Here is a 16,558-nt window from a genome sequence, read left to right as displayed (position 1 = left end):
ATCAACCTAAATGGTGTGGTACCGATAGGAGTTTTATGAGCAGTCCGCAAAGCCCATAATGCGTCATCTAACTTTTCAGACCAAATCTTACAATTTTGTCCGACTGTTTTATCAAGAACACGCTTAATGCCCCGGTTAGTGACTTCAACTTGCCCGTTGGTTTGTGGGTGGTATGATGTTGAAAATCTGTGGTGGACACCATAGCGAGACAATGCCTTTTCCATCTGGGCATTGCAGAAATGTGTTCCACAGTCACTAATGAGTGCTTTTGGGACACCAAAGCGCGAGAATAATTTTTTTAGGAATTTAACAACTACCCTAGCATCGTTGGTGGGTAAAGCCTGAGCTTCCACCCATTTTGAAACATAATCGACAGCAACTAGGATGTACCGATTTCCAAACGAATTTGGGAATGGTCCCATAAAGTCAATCCCCCAAACATCAAAAACTTCACAAACTTGTATGCCCTTTTGAGGCATTTCATCTCGTGCAGAAACGTTGCTTGCCCGTTGGCATGCATCACAAGATTTTACAAGGTCATGAGCATCTCGAAAGATGGTAGGCCAGAAGAAACCGGCATTAAAAACCTTCTTCGCGGTGGATGTGACCCCATGATGTCCTCCTGTGGGTCCTTCATGACAATTATGGAGGATTTTGGTTGCTTCATCTCCGAACACACATCGACGAACGACTTGATAGGATCCGATTCTGAACAAGTGTGGATCCTCCCAAAATTAATGTTTGACATCGGAAAAGAATTTTCTTCTTTGTTGATGTGTCAAACCTCTGATCATGACCCCACTTGCGAGATAGTTAGCAATGTCAGCAAACCATGGACATTCCTCTTCGTTTGTTTGGATATACATAAGAAGTTCGTGGGGGAAATTGTCATTTATATAGGACCCCACTAATTCTTTTGAAGCTGGGCATTCCAAACGGGAGAGGTGGTCGGCTGCTACATTCTCGGCGCCCTTCTTATCTTTAATTTCAATATCGAATTCTTGAAGAAGTAGAAACCATCGGATTAATCGAGGTTTAGCATCCTGTTTGCTAAAAAGATATTTAATGGCTGCATGGTCTGTGTAGACAATGGTTTTGGAAAGGATAAGATAAGAACGAAACTTATCAAATGCAAATACTACCGCCAAAAGCTCCTTCTCGGTGGTGGTGTAGTTTTCTTGAGCATCATTGAGAGTTTTGCTGGCGTAGTAAATAGGATGAAAGTGTTTATCCTTTCTTTGACCCAACACTGCCCCAACTGCGAAATCACTTGCATCGCACATGAGTTCAAACGGGAGTGTCCAGTCCGGAGCTACCATGATTGGGGCATCAACAAGCTTATCCTTTAAAAATTGGAATGCTTTTAGACATTCCTCGGAGAACACGAAGGGAGCATCTTTTTCTAGAAGTTGTGTCATTGGCCGAGCTATTTTTGAAAAGTCTTTTATGAAGCGGCGATAAAAACCAGCATGGCCAAGAAAACTTCGAATGGATTTGACAGATGTGGGTGGTGGGAGCTTTGAAATGGTCTCGATTTTTGCTTTATCGACCTCAAGTCCTGCCTGGGGTATCTTATGTCCCAAGACAATGCCCTCTTTGATCATGAAGTGTCATTTTTCTCAGTTCAAAACAAGATTGGATTCTTCACATCTTGTTAACATTTTTCTCAAATTTTCAAGACAATGATCAAAAGAACTTCCAAAAACAGAGAAATCATCCATGAATACCTCCATAGAGTCCTCGATCATGTCATGAAAAATAGCCACCATACAACGTTGAAAAGTGGCCGGGGCATTACACAGCCCAAAAGGCATTCGCCGGTAGGCAAATGTGCCATAAGGGCATGTGAATGTCGTTTTCTCCTGATCTTCAGGGGAGATAAGAATTTGGAAGTATCCCGAAAAACCATAAAGAAAACAATAATAGATCTTCCCTGATAGACGCTCAAGCATCTGATCAATGAAAGGAAGGGGGAAGTGGTCTTTTCTTGTAGCGTCGTTCAGTTTGCGATAATCAATGCAAACTCTCCAGCCTGTGACGGTTCTCATGGGAATTAATTCATTCTTATCATTTGTTACAACCGTCATACCACCCTTTTTTGGTACCACCTGTACTAGGCTTACCCAAGGGGAATCGGAGATTGGGTATATCAATCCAGCATCAAGCAACTTAATGACTTCTTTCTTTACAACCTCTTGCATGTTTGGATTGAGATGTCTTTGATGCTGCACGACAGGTTTGAAGTCCTCTTCCATCAGGATTTTGTGAGTGCAAAATGATGGACTGATTCCTTTGATGTCCATGATTTTCCAAGCAATTGCTTTCTTGTAGAGTTTGAGAACTTCAAGCAATCTTTTCTTTTCCTCATTTGATAAACATGAAGAGATGATAACGGGTAATTGAGATTCACCATCGAGGAAGGCGTACTCGAGATGGGAGGGAAGTTCCTTAAGTTCAAGAACTGGCGGATCTTCAACTGAAGGTTTCGCCTTTCGTTCCAATTTGCGGTCAACGGTCTCGTACGCATCTTGATGTTCACTTGCCTCCTGATCCTCAGTGGATTGCTCCTCATGGAGGATGGCGTATGCCTTTTTCTCAATCAGTTGAGTGTTGCATGCTTCCTTTTCAATGGTTTCAAGAAGGTGACAACTCACTATATACTCACACACGTCAATATAATAAAACTGAATCATCAGTGTGTTGCGGGTGTTTCATGGATCTGCCTATATCAAATGTTACCTCCTCATCTTCAACCCTTAGTGTGAGTTTGCCCGTGCAAACATCAATGAGAGCCGTAGCGGTGGCTAGAAATGGTCTTCCTAAGATGAGGGGTACAGATTTGTCCTCGTCCATATCGAGGATTACAAAGTCTACTGGAAAAACAAATTTATCAATTTTGACTAACATGTTTTCAACTATGCCCCTAGGATACTTCACTGATCGATCGGCTAGCTGGATGCTCATGCGGATTGGTTTTGGTTCTCCTAGTCCTAATTTAGAAAAAACCGCATAAGGCATCAAGTTAATGCTAGCTCCGAGATCAGCTAGGGCATTGCTGACAAATAAATCTCCTATCAAGCAAGGGATGGTAAAACTCCCTGGATCGGTCTTCTTTGTCGGTAGCTTGTTTTGAAGGACAACAGAGCATTCTTCATTCAGAGTTACATGTGACAACTCTTCCAACTTTCTCTTGTTTGTCGACACATCTTTCAAGAACTTTGCATATTTTGGCATTTGTGAGATGGCCTCAATGAAAGGAAGATTGATGTGTAATTGTTTAAAGAGTTCAAGAAATTTGCCATACTGGGCTTCCATCTTTTCTTTCTTAAGACGGTTTGGGTAAGGAATGGGTGGGACATATGGTTTTACTGGATCTCTGACTTGTGCGGTACTTGCTGGGACTTGCCGATCATGCACCTTGTCAGGAATCTCAGTCTCATCATCAACTGGCTGTGATGGGGATACCACATCTTGAGTGGTCTTGCCACTTCTTAATGTTATGGCATTAGCTTGAGCATTTGGGTTTGTTACCGTGTTGCTTGGAAGACCACCGGGTTGTCTTTCAGAAAGCAACTGGGCTAGTTAACCCACTTGATTTTCGATGTTTTGTAAAGATGCCTTCTGATTCCTTAACTCCGCCTCATTATTCTGTAACCTTTCTTCGGTCAATTTGTTTGAAGTTTCAGTACTGGCTAAGATTCATGTTAAAAGAATCTCCACAGTATCCCCACTGTTTGGGTGTTGACTGGTGCTTGGCCCTTGGCTGTGGTATTGAGGCTTTGGTTGGGATGGATGAGTTTGGTTAAAAGGACGTTTGTCAAACCCAGGTGGTGTTTGATTGTTTGCTCCATCCTTCTAACTGAAATTAGGATGATTCCTCCAACCAGGGTTATATGTGTTCCCGAAGGTGTTGTTTTGTCGGCTCACGTAGTCAACATCTTCAACCATCATGCTTTGCTGGCAATATTTCGTTTTGTGTTCACCCCCACAAGTGTCACACTTGGTCTTGGTTTCACCAAATCTGTTTGTAGTTGCTCAAATTTCTTTGAGAGTGCTTCGAGTTGTGCAGTAACAAGAGTGTTGGAGTCAACATGGTGCATACCCTTGTGTGATGGGGTTGATCGTGGTGGGTTGTACGCAAAGCTTTTCTTTGCTGCTTTCTCTAGAACCTCGAATGCTTCGTTAGGAGATTTGGTTCCGAGATCTCCACCGGCGATTTGATCAATTGCCTGCTTGTTTTGGCTGGATTGGGCATCGAAGAATGTTTGAACTTGTAGCCATTTGTTCAACCCATGGTGTGGGCAACTTCTTAGCAAGCTTTTGTATCTCTCCCAGGCTGCGTGCAGCGATTCGTCTTCGTCGGTTCTGAATCCGGTGATGCTGGCTCGATACTTTGCGGTTTTGTCTGGTGGAAAAAATTTTAGGAGGAACTGTTTTACCATCTGGTCCCAATTGGTAATGGTGCTAGATGGGAGTGACTCTAGCCAATCCAAGGCATGGCTTCGAAGGGAGAAGGGAAAAAGCTTGAGCCTAATTTGGTCCTCAGAGCAGTTTTGGATTTTAAAAGTACCGCATAGTAGTAAGAATCGAGAGATATGAGACAAGGGATCTTCATCGAGAAGCCCATGGAATTGAACAGAATTTTCCACCATAAGAATGATGCTGGATTTGATTTCGAAGTTTACAGTGATTTCCGGTGGTGCTACGCCACTTCCATAACCTTCGAGGGTCGGTTTGCCGTATTGGTTCATGTTAGGTTCGTTTTCTGGCCCACTTGTTCCGCCATGTTTTGTTCCATTACGTTTTCTTCGGTAATTATGTCCGCAAATGCCTCGTTTTCTATTGTCTCAGCTACTACACGTGAACGGTTGCGTAACCTTTGGTGAAGGTGACGTTCGGGTTCCGAAAGTAGTGAAACAAGCTCAGGTGCGAGCGTGGTGGACATTCATTACTTAAGAAAATAAATAAAGAAACTAACAAGTAAAAGTGAACTACACGTAAAGCGAAAATAAATAAACTATTATTATTTTTTTTAATTAATTAGACTAAAACTAAATAAACTAATTACTCTTTTTTTTAATAATTAGACTAAAACTAGATAAACTAAAATGAATAAAATTTAATTTAATTTTTTTTTGAACAATTATAAACAACAGTTAAAATAAAAAAACTTAGATTAGTATTAAAATTTTACCGTGTCCCCGGCAACGGCGCCAAAAACTTGATGTGACGTGAGATATATATATTTTTATTAAAGATTTTTCAAACTTTGTCGGGTTTTAAAAATGGTTTTCACCTAGACTTAACCACACACACAAAAGGCAAGTGTACCCGTCGTGTGTTAATATAGTAACGGCGAGAACCGGGTATCAATCCATGGACACGTAAATTTTAATATCAAACATTTGCAAATATAATAACCGTGAGAAATGAGCTTAAATGATTTGTTTTTAAGATTAATTTTTTTTTAGAAAAACTCGTAACAATAAATTAAAGCAAGTAACACGATAATGGAGATAAATAAGAATTAAGAAGTTGTCACCTTAACTTAGAATCCACTTGACTATTAATGATGGTAAACTTAAATATATGATAAATTCACTATTTTGTTTTTTTAAAAAGAATAGTTTCTAGTTATAGATAACCATCCAAATGATTTTTTTGAAAACTTAGTATGAATTATACAAACTAATCACCTCAATTCATACTATAATGTAAGTGAACCTTTATGTTGAAATTTAAAGATATAGATTATCATTCAATTACGAAACTCAAATCTAACAACCGGTCGGAAAGATTACATGAACAACACATAATCCACCTATGGTTGATTGAATTAGACTAAGTTCAAGTATTCCTTTGATTTATGAATTTTCAACCCAAGTGTAATATTAAAATAGTTGTGTTAACAAATTATTTATAATATTACTTAACAAGAATATCAATTCATAACAAATGTTCAATCTTTTCAAATCTAAACTTAAGGATATGTGTTTAACTAATTTTCATGTATCATACAAGAATTATTTTAACTATTTCTAGATTAAAAGTTATAAAGTTGCATGAATAACATTTATAAATAAATGATAAAGTCAAGAGTCTTTGAACATAACAAGATGTACCATTTATAATTCTTGTATATTACTTTCAATTGTTTAAACACAATATTTCATCAAAAGATAACCAAGAATTAGTCATTATTTAACATAAAATTGTCATATATTAATTCCAACCATCAAAAGTTGTCAAGTTTCATCATGGGTTAAGGTGATATAAAGAGTTTTAGCTCATGATAATTATAAAAGATACACCAAAATAGAATAATATAGCATTCATGTTTAATATTAAGATAATCTAACCAAGCTAGATAATTATGATGATGCTAAGAATTCTTCTTGATGTTGTATGAAGGTTCAAGAGCTTATCTTCTATTAATTCTATAGATATTTGAAGTGAAAATGTAAGTGTTTTTTTCCAAAATTATGCACACCAAATGAGCAACATGCATGGTCTTTATATAGGCTCACTTGTGTTCAAGGCATGACCCATGCTTAGTAGGGCATGACCCATGTTGGTCCCCATGTAGTATACCACGTGCTCCCTGGTTGTACTCTTTGGCATATTGCTAGGCACAGGGCATGTTTGGGTGAGGCATGGCCTGTGCTGGTCCTCAAGCATTAAATGTGCATGCTACTGATTTTTACTTTCTTGGCAGCTTGATTGGCATGGGGCATGCCCGGGTGAGGCATGACCCTGTGTGTCTTCAAAAAGGGGGACAGCCAACAGTGTACTTTATTTTGTCATCTTCTGAGGAGGCGTGGGGCATGTCTGCTGAGGCACAGCCTCATGCTTAGCTGATGTGTCTTCAGATGGAAATGGGGCATGCCTGGCTGAGGCTTGGCCCATGCTTAGCTGACAGATTCTCATTTTTCTTGATTTTTTTCTTTGTTTTTCTTCATATTTGGTTTTCTAAGCTCATTTTTTTTACAAAAACAAATAGAGGCTTATTAGAACCGATTCTCAATAATATTATCATGAAAATAACATGAATCAAGTATAAAATGATGCAATAAAGATGTATAAATAATTATTCATCAGTGACGGTGGTATTTGGAGAATAAAGTGACTTGGGTTGAAGATTGAGAGATTGAAATTAAAATTCAAATATTTTATATTATTAACCATAATTTGGAAGATTGAGAGAATCATTGCTTAAAAGTAGGACATTCTAAAGTAAGTTATTATACATACTATGACTAAACTACCCTTTAACACACCAAATTAACGCTTTAAAATAAAACACTCCTCATCTACACCCATCTTTCAATCTTGACCATTGACTACCAAGATCTAACCATCCAGATTACTTCCTACACTTTTTAGACACACCCATCTTTTTAGAATAACCCCTCCCTGTATGTATATATATGTATATATATATAATATGTATTCTTCATGTTTGTAATATTTATACAATTCTTTTATAGAAAATTAAGAAAATACAAATTTCATGAGTTCAAATGCATATGAGAAAATTCTAAATCCAAATTAGAAACCAATTTTATATAAAAAATTATGCACTGTTGTTCGAAACCCAACTTAAAAGCAATTTGTAGTTTACCATACAAATCCAAATTCTTTGACAATGATGCACCTTTATTTTTTAAATTTGCAATTACATGTGACTTTCAAATTTTATTTTAACAGGCTTGCAACTTTAATTTTGATATTTCTTTATTTCACCATTAATGTTGATGAATGAATCAGTTTGTATTTACATTTAATAAAAATAAACTGTTATTCATATATTGAAATAACTTAAAAGATAAGGACCATATATTAAAACTGGTTGAAAAAATAAGTAAGGATGACTATAAGATTGACAAGTAGCAAAAATGGTAGTCTTTTATTAGAATAGATAGATATTTTAGTTTATCAATACAATACTAATTACTATAATATTTGTTTTTGTAACTATTTTGTTAAATTGTAGCTTGCGAACCAAGGGCCACCTAGCAAGTCACATAGTTCCCCAAGAGTGGACTCAAGTCGCGGGTCACAGGGTCGTACAAATACATCGCCACAAATGCATGACGATGACACCACATACACTTCAAGTTATCGTCCACAAAAGGTTGACTCATTTACTCTAACAATTATGTTATTAATTTAGTTTGATTTGTTCATAGTATAACAATTTGTTTATGATTTTAGGTTGCTAAATTGCATCGTGACTTATCGAACGTCCACACAGACAACATGGTGAGTAGTTCATGTTATCATTTAGTAGCCGACCCATTTGCTCTTATTTTTATTTTTTTTTTTTGTTAATTTCGTTTGATTTATTACTATTATAACAATTCGTTTGTCATTTTAGGTTGATGAAGACAACCAAGTTCAAATGGAAAATCCTGATCCTTTTCAAGATGGTTTTTTAAAGGCTGTAAGTTTTCAAAAACCTGTTTATATAAAACTTAGTATATATACACATATATGTTTACAATCGTACTAATGTTTATGTAATCGTTTTTAGTTATTAACTATGGATCAACAACATATTGCTACATATGCTACCGTACCTGAGCCTGAACCGCAAATTACAGTAATAAATGATTCTGAACGCATGGGAAGATCCTGATTTGGAACAGAAATTGGAGAGATTAAAAAAAAACGGGTATCATTCGAGTTATGTTTAATCATTTACACAAATTTGTTGGTAAGCACCATTCTATTTGCATTTCTTCACCCCAAGGGATGTACCCCGAACGAGTTGCATTTTTAATCCCATATTTGGAGATGTTAGGAATATTTTTAAATGAGTGTCTTGATTTGAGCATTATACATTCGTTTGCAATGTAAGTTATTATTGTCTAAATACAGTTCAATAAACTATTTAGTCATTTAAATGTAATTTGCTTTTCTAACTATTATCACACACACACACACATATATATATATAATATTTGTTTCAAGGTATTTTTTTCTCTTGCCCAAATCCGGATGCGCATTCTTTGATCCGGACTAGGGTTGTAAATGAGCCGAGTCCAGTCGAGCCAGAGTGTGCTCGAGCTCGAACTTAATGAGCCGAGCTCGAGCTCGTTGAGCCGGGCTCCTTTAATTTGTTTTTATTTTTTTATTTTTATTTTTTTTATTTTATATTTTACAAATTTTGATATATAAAATACAAAAAATATAATTTTAACATACATATTATATAAAATTTATAAACTAGAGAATTTATAAATTATTATGTTTTATTTTCGTTATTCTTTTATAAGGTTTTAGGTATCGAGTGAGATAATATATGTATAATTTTTATTTATTTTTCTTGGTATGATATTATTATATATAAATATTAAAATTTAACGTTTAATCTAAACGAGCCAACGAGTCGAGCTAACGAGTCGAGACAAGACCGAGCCACGAGCCGAGCCGACCCTGGCTCGAGCTCAGCTCGTTTAGAAATCGACCCGAGACGAGTCGAGCTCATTTAGAATCGAGCTTTTTCGAGCCGAGATTTTTTCGAGCTATTTTCGAGCGACTTTCGAGCGATCCGCGAGCCACGGGCTTTTTGAACAGCCCTAATCCGAACCGCAATAAAGCTATAGAATGTGACACAAGTTCGGATGCTGTTGTAGAATACATCAAAGAAATATTCAAATATCATGGAAACAAAAGATATTTTCTTGCACCATATATTGAAGGGTAATATTTACTTTTTCACAGTACATACACATGCATATAATCATATACATACATATTTAACTGTTCTATAATTTCTCCTTTTCATTGTTCATTGGACGCTTTTAATATTTGAATCGGGCATCTCAACCGCCTATATTGCTGATTCTTTAAAAAGGGGGAAACATAAGGAGAGTTACATCATATCGGGTCTCATTGATAATGCTTTCGGGAGAAAATTTACTTGGATGGTGGTGAATGTATGTTCTCTACTCTTTTATCAACGTATTATTTTCAAGTGTTTAAAATAATTAATTGTGAACTTTAATTGTAATGCAACCAACAAAAAGAAGCATGGGAATGTGGTTTTATGGTTATTAAACATATGTGAGAGTTTGTTGAGACCATTCAACATGATTTTATTGAAAAGGTAAGTGTTTTACATATTTAAAATATCAACTTTTCTATTTATATGTATACATTTAGATACCTTGTTTATTTATTTCAGTTGTGGAATACAAAAGAGATTACTTCTCATTAGAACATCGAGTTTATGGTCGTAGAATTAATGAGTCATTAGATTACTAAGGTGTTTGGAGTTTGATTATTTGAGGGCCGAGCATGAAACTCTCTAAAGCTTCCTAAGGTTATCCCAAATTCTACAATTTTATGTTCATTTATATTTAGCGTGTCAAGTACAATCTCGCTTAAATATTAGTATGTAGTAGGGTTTGAGTTTGATTAACTTTTGACTTGTGTTGTTCGGGGTTTTAAACGATACTGGTTTTTTAATGACGAAATTGCCTTTTGTCGTGAACTGAATACTTTATATTTTAGGTAACTTTATTATCATTTTTGAGTTTAGCTTCCGGTGGAAAAATGCATGCAACTATAGGGTTAAGTTCCAACCTGCATTGGATGGTTGATGCGTAAACTGCCATAAGCTAAACTTTATTATTAGTTTTTTTGTTTTATTGAATAAACACCTAGGTGTGGCATTATATGTATATATACGTGTCACATGTAGTACAAAATACATATGATTGTGTCAGTGTAAATGCATATATGAAGACTTTGGATATGTTGTTTTGTTAGGCAAGTATGAAGACTTTGGATTCGGATTGCATTGCAGGTATGAAGATTGAAGTCGTGTCTCCTGGGTTGCAAGGATGAAAGTTAGAGTTTGTGAACTGAATATTTGAAACATGATTTTTGTATGCGGATTGCATTTGTGGTGCTTTGAAACATGATTTTTGGATATTTTGAAACCTTTTTCTAAATATATTATTTGGTTTTGCATCTATAAAATGTTGTATATATGTGTATGTAGATGTATATTTGAAGATTTGCAAACATGATTTTTGTATGCGGATTGCATTTGTGGTGCTTTGAAACATGATTTTTGAATATTTTGAAACTTTTTTCTAAATATATTATTTGGTTTTGCATCTACAAAATGCTGTATATATGTGTATGTAGATGTATATTTGAAGATTTGCAGATGTATATCTACATACATATATGTAGATGTATGTTTAGTAAGAGAATATCAGTCAAATCATATTAATTTATGTAAATAAATACTTAAGGGTTTGTACATGTCTACACGTTATCAAATTAATTTAAGTTATTTTTAGTATGAGAAAATATTTTAGACCCATAACTAGCTTAGACCGATTACAAGCCCATCACGTGATAGGTAACTAGAGCGGGTCAAACATGCCTAACAAGCAGGGCAGATCTATGGCTTATCCAGGGGTAGTCTGGGTTACCCCTCAACTTTCACGATGATATGTAAAATTAGTGCAAACGAAATTTTTCTTCCCTTCTTCATGTATTAGGTTACCCCTGAGCAAATTTTATATAAAGAAAAAAAAGTGAGGAATGTTCATGCTTTCATTGGAATTATTTTTCCGGCGATGTAGAGTTGAAGGATGAAGAGGATAAGATAAAAAGAAGGTTTTGTTTTGTAGTTAGGTATAGACTATAGGTTCTTTTAAATGCACGATGTATGAAGTAAAAAAGGTAAATTGTTTTTTATTTAATGTGGTTTAATTTGACTTTTTATTAAATTAAAATAAAAAAATACTAATATTGATAATAGGAAGCTAAAAGTTCATCTAGAATTTGTAATTTTTTACTTATTACTTATTTATACATTTGTTGGTATAGTTACTTTAGTTTATATCCTATTTCATTAATACTTTAACTCTTTTGTTTTATTTATATATAAACTTTAAAATATATTTTGTTTTCTTACTTTATTCACAGGCAACTGATAACCAGATATAAACAAATATATATTATGATATTGTTGCTAATTTCTGTTTAAGCCACAATTTGTCATATTTTTTTTAATTTTTTTTTTTGTAAATTTAAATATAGTGTTCTCTAAACTTCGACATATATAGTTTAGTCGTGTTTATTTTTGTCTACGTTTTTATATAAATTTTATTCGAACTATCCGTTTTACGTTTTGACGTAAATTTTATTTAAAACCGAGTAGGGTCAAATATGATGTTATAAACAACTAGAGTCTTAGACATTAACCCAATTAAAATGTAAAAATTAAGGGGTCCACTTTTCCACTCCTACAAAGCCATTGAGGACTCTAGAATTCTCATAGACGTGCACCAATGTACGGTAAAAAAAGTTGGGTTACCCCTGAAATAATCTTCTAGATCCGCCATTGCTAACAAGATGTTATTTAGAGGTTCCTCTTGGCTCTTAGTGAGGTATCGAACTCAAGTATCTAGTATAGAACCAACTCGCTAATGAAGCTAAGATAATCATATTATAACAAAACAACGCCAAACGTACAGTACCCCTTAAATAGTCATAAATGATCTCTAAATGAATCTCGCTAATCATTAAACGACTTTAATCGTTCTTTATCAACCAAACAAAAAATTCATCCAACACTTTTTTGTTATATTATCAGATTAAGAAAATATAGTAACGACGCATTAAAGGCGCTATGCACATGACATAAATCAAATATATATGTGTTAAAAAAATGCTGTTATAGATGTTATGCATGAAGCCAGTCTTTTCCATCAATGTAAGCAATACTCATGTAAGGAGTTGCCTCCGCCAAGGTTAAATTTCTTGCATACTTCACCCTTTGCGTATATGATCCGGGACCATCACACTCGTATTGTCCGAAGAACACTTTCCTGAAAAACAATCAAAGGTTAGACACAACATATGTGAATAACAATGATTAACATGATGCATGTCATAATATTATGTAGAAAAACTAAATAGCCTTAACTGATCTTTAGAGGCGTCGCTCATGTCATCCCAGCCTCCAGGAGCGATAATAGCAGGCATGAAAGTTTTTATGAACACACTAGTTGAATAATGACCCCACGCCCTCCCAAGCCAAATGTTACCATGTCCTCGAATCTCACAGTTCACAAACGAAAACCCGGTGTTTTCCTGTAAAGATTCAAGTTTTTGGGCTGTTATCGCTCCATTGATCCCAGGCCCGGTTGCCACGGAGTTCAACTTACAATTCTAAAATAAAGATAAAAGAAAAATAGTTAAAAGGCGTACACTTTTTTTTTCTAATCAGTTTAGGAATATATTGAATTGGTTGCGAAGTTGTTAATACTATATGCACGCGTAGAATATGTTTAAACTTATATACATGAAAGAAATATAGAAACACTACTAGAAAACAGACTATCATTGATGAAGATTTACAGACGTGTTATTTCGATATGCAAAGATCCATTGTCGTATATAATAATGTACGGTAAACGCAGTTACCTCATAGAGTGATCTACCATTTCCAAAGATAAAGTCCATTGTTCCTTCAATGAAACAATTTTTAAAATAATGTCTTCCTGAGTCATCAAGAAGAGTATCTTGAAGTCCATAAAATCCACAACCATAGAAAGCTGCTTGATCACCGCTTATTCGGAATGCGAGCGCTTGTCCATCGTTGTGTGGCTTTGGAGGAGGAGCTGTTTTCTTTATCATTCGATAACATCACAAGCTTATCAATAATCTTGAATATATAAGAACAAAAAAAAACTATCTTTTTTGCGCTTCGTGAGAATGATTTACTTGAACTATAACCTACCTTAAAACTGATGTCGTAAGCAATAAACTTTGGTGCGAAAACACCAACCGAGTAACTGTTGACTGTGCCATTAGAATTAGCCGTCGTGTCTCCCCAAACAATGAATGTATTTTTATAACCTTGACCTTGAATTATCAAATTGGATTTAGTATTTTCCACCTGTACTTTCTCCCTACCAAAACAATAAAACGATTTCGGTTAATTAGTTTCACACATTTTAACCAAAAACTATGCACAAAAAATATTTTCAGGTGGTGCATTATCAGGAACAGCATCCACCGCCTTCTGAAGACTGTTGAACTTGCCACAACCCTTTTGATCGACGGTTAACGTAAGCGCCACCCCATATTTTGCTATGAGGGGGGATTTCCACTTTGTTTCGTCGCAGGCAAGTAGCCTATCATGGCGGGCAATAGTTTGGTTTTTGGAACTTTTGATGGAAGTGGTTATGTTTGAATGGTTGGTGATGTAGAAAGAAACAAAGATTGAAAGAAGAACAACTGCAGCTGCAGAGAGCCCAAACAATATGCTTTTGTTAGTATTCATGTTTTCAGACCAAAGGATTGTAATTAAAAAAATTTGTAAGGTGAATTGCTATATATATACATAAGAATCTAAAGGCTTTGTAATAGAGATAAACTATAAAAAAAGTGATAAATATGTCTGTTAAATTTTAGCAAGTTCGTTATGATTATCTTTTCTTTTATGTAATAAGGTATTCTATTTGATTAGTTTTTGTATTTATCATCTATTACATGATTAATTTATGGTCTGCATATTAGAGATGAACTTGTTTTATTTAGCTTGTTATAAGTATATCTTTTATAAGTCTTCTATAAATACAAGATTGTATTTGATAAGTTTTATTTTAATTGTATTTATCATAGCTATCTTGATATCAAATGTTTGTGTGTATATTTTATATTTTATTTTTATAACATTTTAAATAAAATCAATTTTTTACACGATGTAGATTTAATTGGTTTCGTATGTAAGCTTGAAGGCGTAATACCAATATATGTGTATATAGAACAAACCCTTTTGTAGGCCTATCCCATCAAGGATCACGAATACATTTAACTCTCGGCTTACGCCACCCATGCTCTTGTCTTATAATAAGTTGCAAACGTGTTACCATACCTGTGACATGGGAATCAAACTGTATTATTGACCTATCGCCTTTCGTTTTCTGAACGTGACACAACATATTGACCAATTTCTAAATGTAACAAACCCAAAGATTTCCATATGCCATCCCATTATGATTTATATCACTATATTATATCACGTACAAGATAAGTTACATTTGAAGTGTATGCTGCATTCGGTATATGCTAGTTAACTTGACATCTTTTCCGACCGAAACTGCTTTTAACAACAGAAACAAATCTCGGTACAAACTGGCACAAACTATTAAAATATAGGAACTCTACATTTAAACTCTAGGGAAAATGGATATGCGTTTAAATTTACTGCGAATCCTTGTATGTAGAAGTGCACGACCTACATTCAAGATATTGCCATACACGACCTATGTTGAAGATACCGCCATATAGTTGACTTTGCGTTCTTTGACTTTCATGTACAAACCCTGTAAAAGACATAAATATTTAGTTATCGGTAGGACAAACAATAAGGTAAGCACAAATACATATATGTACTTTGTAACAATGTCAAAAAATTATATTATTATTATTATCATCATTAAAATAATGTAATTCTTATTTGGGTTGACCCGACCCGACCCGGCCATTTCAATAAGTACAAATATACCCGCTTACCAGACCCATCCCGCCAATTTTACCACATATTAAAAGGATTCGTGTGAGAAATTACACTAGTCGTGTGAATGGTTGCACCCGTTGTCATGTTAATCTTTTGATTTGGAACCAACTTGAATTCAATATTCTGCAAAAATATTGCAAGCGCAACAATTGCTTCCAGCATTGCAAATTGATCACCTACACATTTTCGTGGGCCACCACTGAACGGAATAAACCTACAATGAAGACTTTTGCTGATCAAACAAGTTGACTTTCGAATTCAAAATTAATAAAGTTATTCAAGTTTCGATTAATAAATATAGCATTATACCAATGAATGGCATATAAAAATGATTGATGCAAAACTAAACCAAATGCATAATAATTTCAAATTTAAAAAGTGACTTGTTTGACTACATATAAAGTCAGAGTCAAAGTGAATACGAGATTACTTGTAATCAGTGTTGCTTTCATTTGGCACCGGCCCGTCTAATCCAAATCTTTCAGGAATGAATTCTTCTGCATTTTCCCAAACCTTCAAAATTCATAAACAATTAAATAGATACAAAAGGTAAAATGCAAAATCACAAGAAACAATGTATAATGTTACAATGTAATAATCACACCTTGGATGAATGATGGATGTTATAAACCGATATCATTATATCTTGACCAGGGTTGACTTTGTAATTTCCCGGAAGCTCATCTGCAACTATGGCTCTTCTTATCAAGACCTAATAAAGATGTCATTAAAATGTGTAACAATTTTTAAAACCTAAATGTAAAAAAGACATAAAACAAAATATTTAAAACTGTTGTGTATGCGCATACCGGTGGATGTGGGTAGAGACGCATAGACTCGTTTATGCATCGTGTTACAAATTTGAGGTTTTTTATGTCTTCATAAGTTGGATTGCGGCCCTGTAAAACTCGATCAACTTCTTCTTGTGCCTTCGCTAAAGAAGACGGGTCCTACATATAAATTAAAACTGTCAAATTCATGTCAAAGATTTATATTATTATT

At 34.8% G+C, this 16,558-nt stretch overlaps 1 protein-coding gene and 1 pseudogene across 1 annotated transcript; both read right to left on the bottom strand.

The window, feature by feature from the left end:
- Window positions 1–12,712: 12,712 nt before the first annotated feature.
- Window positions 12,713–14,317, bottom strand: LOC143576033 (putative pectinesterase 14; annotated as a pseudogene).
- A 798-nt stretch (window positions 14,318–15,115) lies between these two features.
- On the bottom strand, window positions 15,116–16,531 carry LOC143576038 (carotene epsilon-monooxygenase, chloroplastic-like). Its single transcript, XM_077060240.1, has 5 exons — window positions 16,366–16,531; window positions 16,161–16,268; window positions 15,987–16,069; window positions 15,608–15,770; window positions 15,116–15,362 (listed from the first exon to the last, which is right to left on the bottom strand). The coding sequence occupies exons 1-5, from the start codon at window positions 16,387–16,389 to the stop codon at window positions 15,303–15,305; spliced, it is 438 nt and encodes a 145-aa protein (XP_076916355.1). The 5' UTR covers window positions 16,390–16,531; the 3' UTR covers window positions 15,116–15,302.
- Between the last annotated feature and the right edge of the window lie 27 nt (window positions 16,532–16,558).

The sequence above is a fragment of the Bidens hawaiensis genome, unplaced genomic scaffold, assembly GCF_021521415.1.
Source record: "Bidens hawaiensis isolate Kalapana, Puna unplaced genomic scaffold, B.hawaiensis_p1.1 tig00027850_1, whole genome shotgun sequence".
Taxonomy (NCBI): domain Eukaryota; kingdom Viridiplantae; phylum Streptophyta; class Magnoliopsida; order Asterales; family Asteraceae; genus Bidens; species Bidens hawaiensis.
The sequence above is the reverse complement of the archived record's forward strand: the minus strand, read 5'-3'. Positions and strand labels throughout refer to the sequence as shown.

What these genes read in the sequence shown, in the direction of transcription:
- LOC143576038 (XM_077060240.1), bottom strand. Translation starts at nt 16,389, where the DNA reads ATGCGTCTCTACCCACATCCACCG. An exon ending in ACATCCATCATTCATCCAAG is followed by an intron (nt 16,070 to 16,160) that starts GTGTGATTATTA and finishes TGAATTTTGAAG; the next exon opens with GTTTGGGAAAATGCAGAAGA. An exon ending in GAAAGCAACACTGATTACAA is followed by an intron (nt 15,771 to 15,986) that starts GTAATCTCGTAT and finishes TCTTCATTGTAG; the next exon opens with GTTTATTCCGTTCAGTGGTG.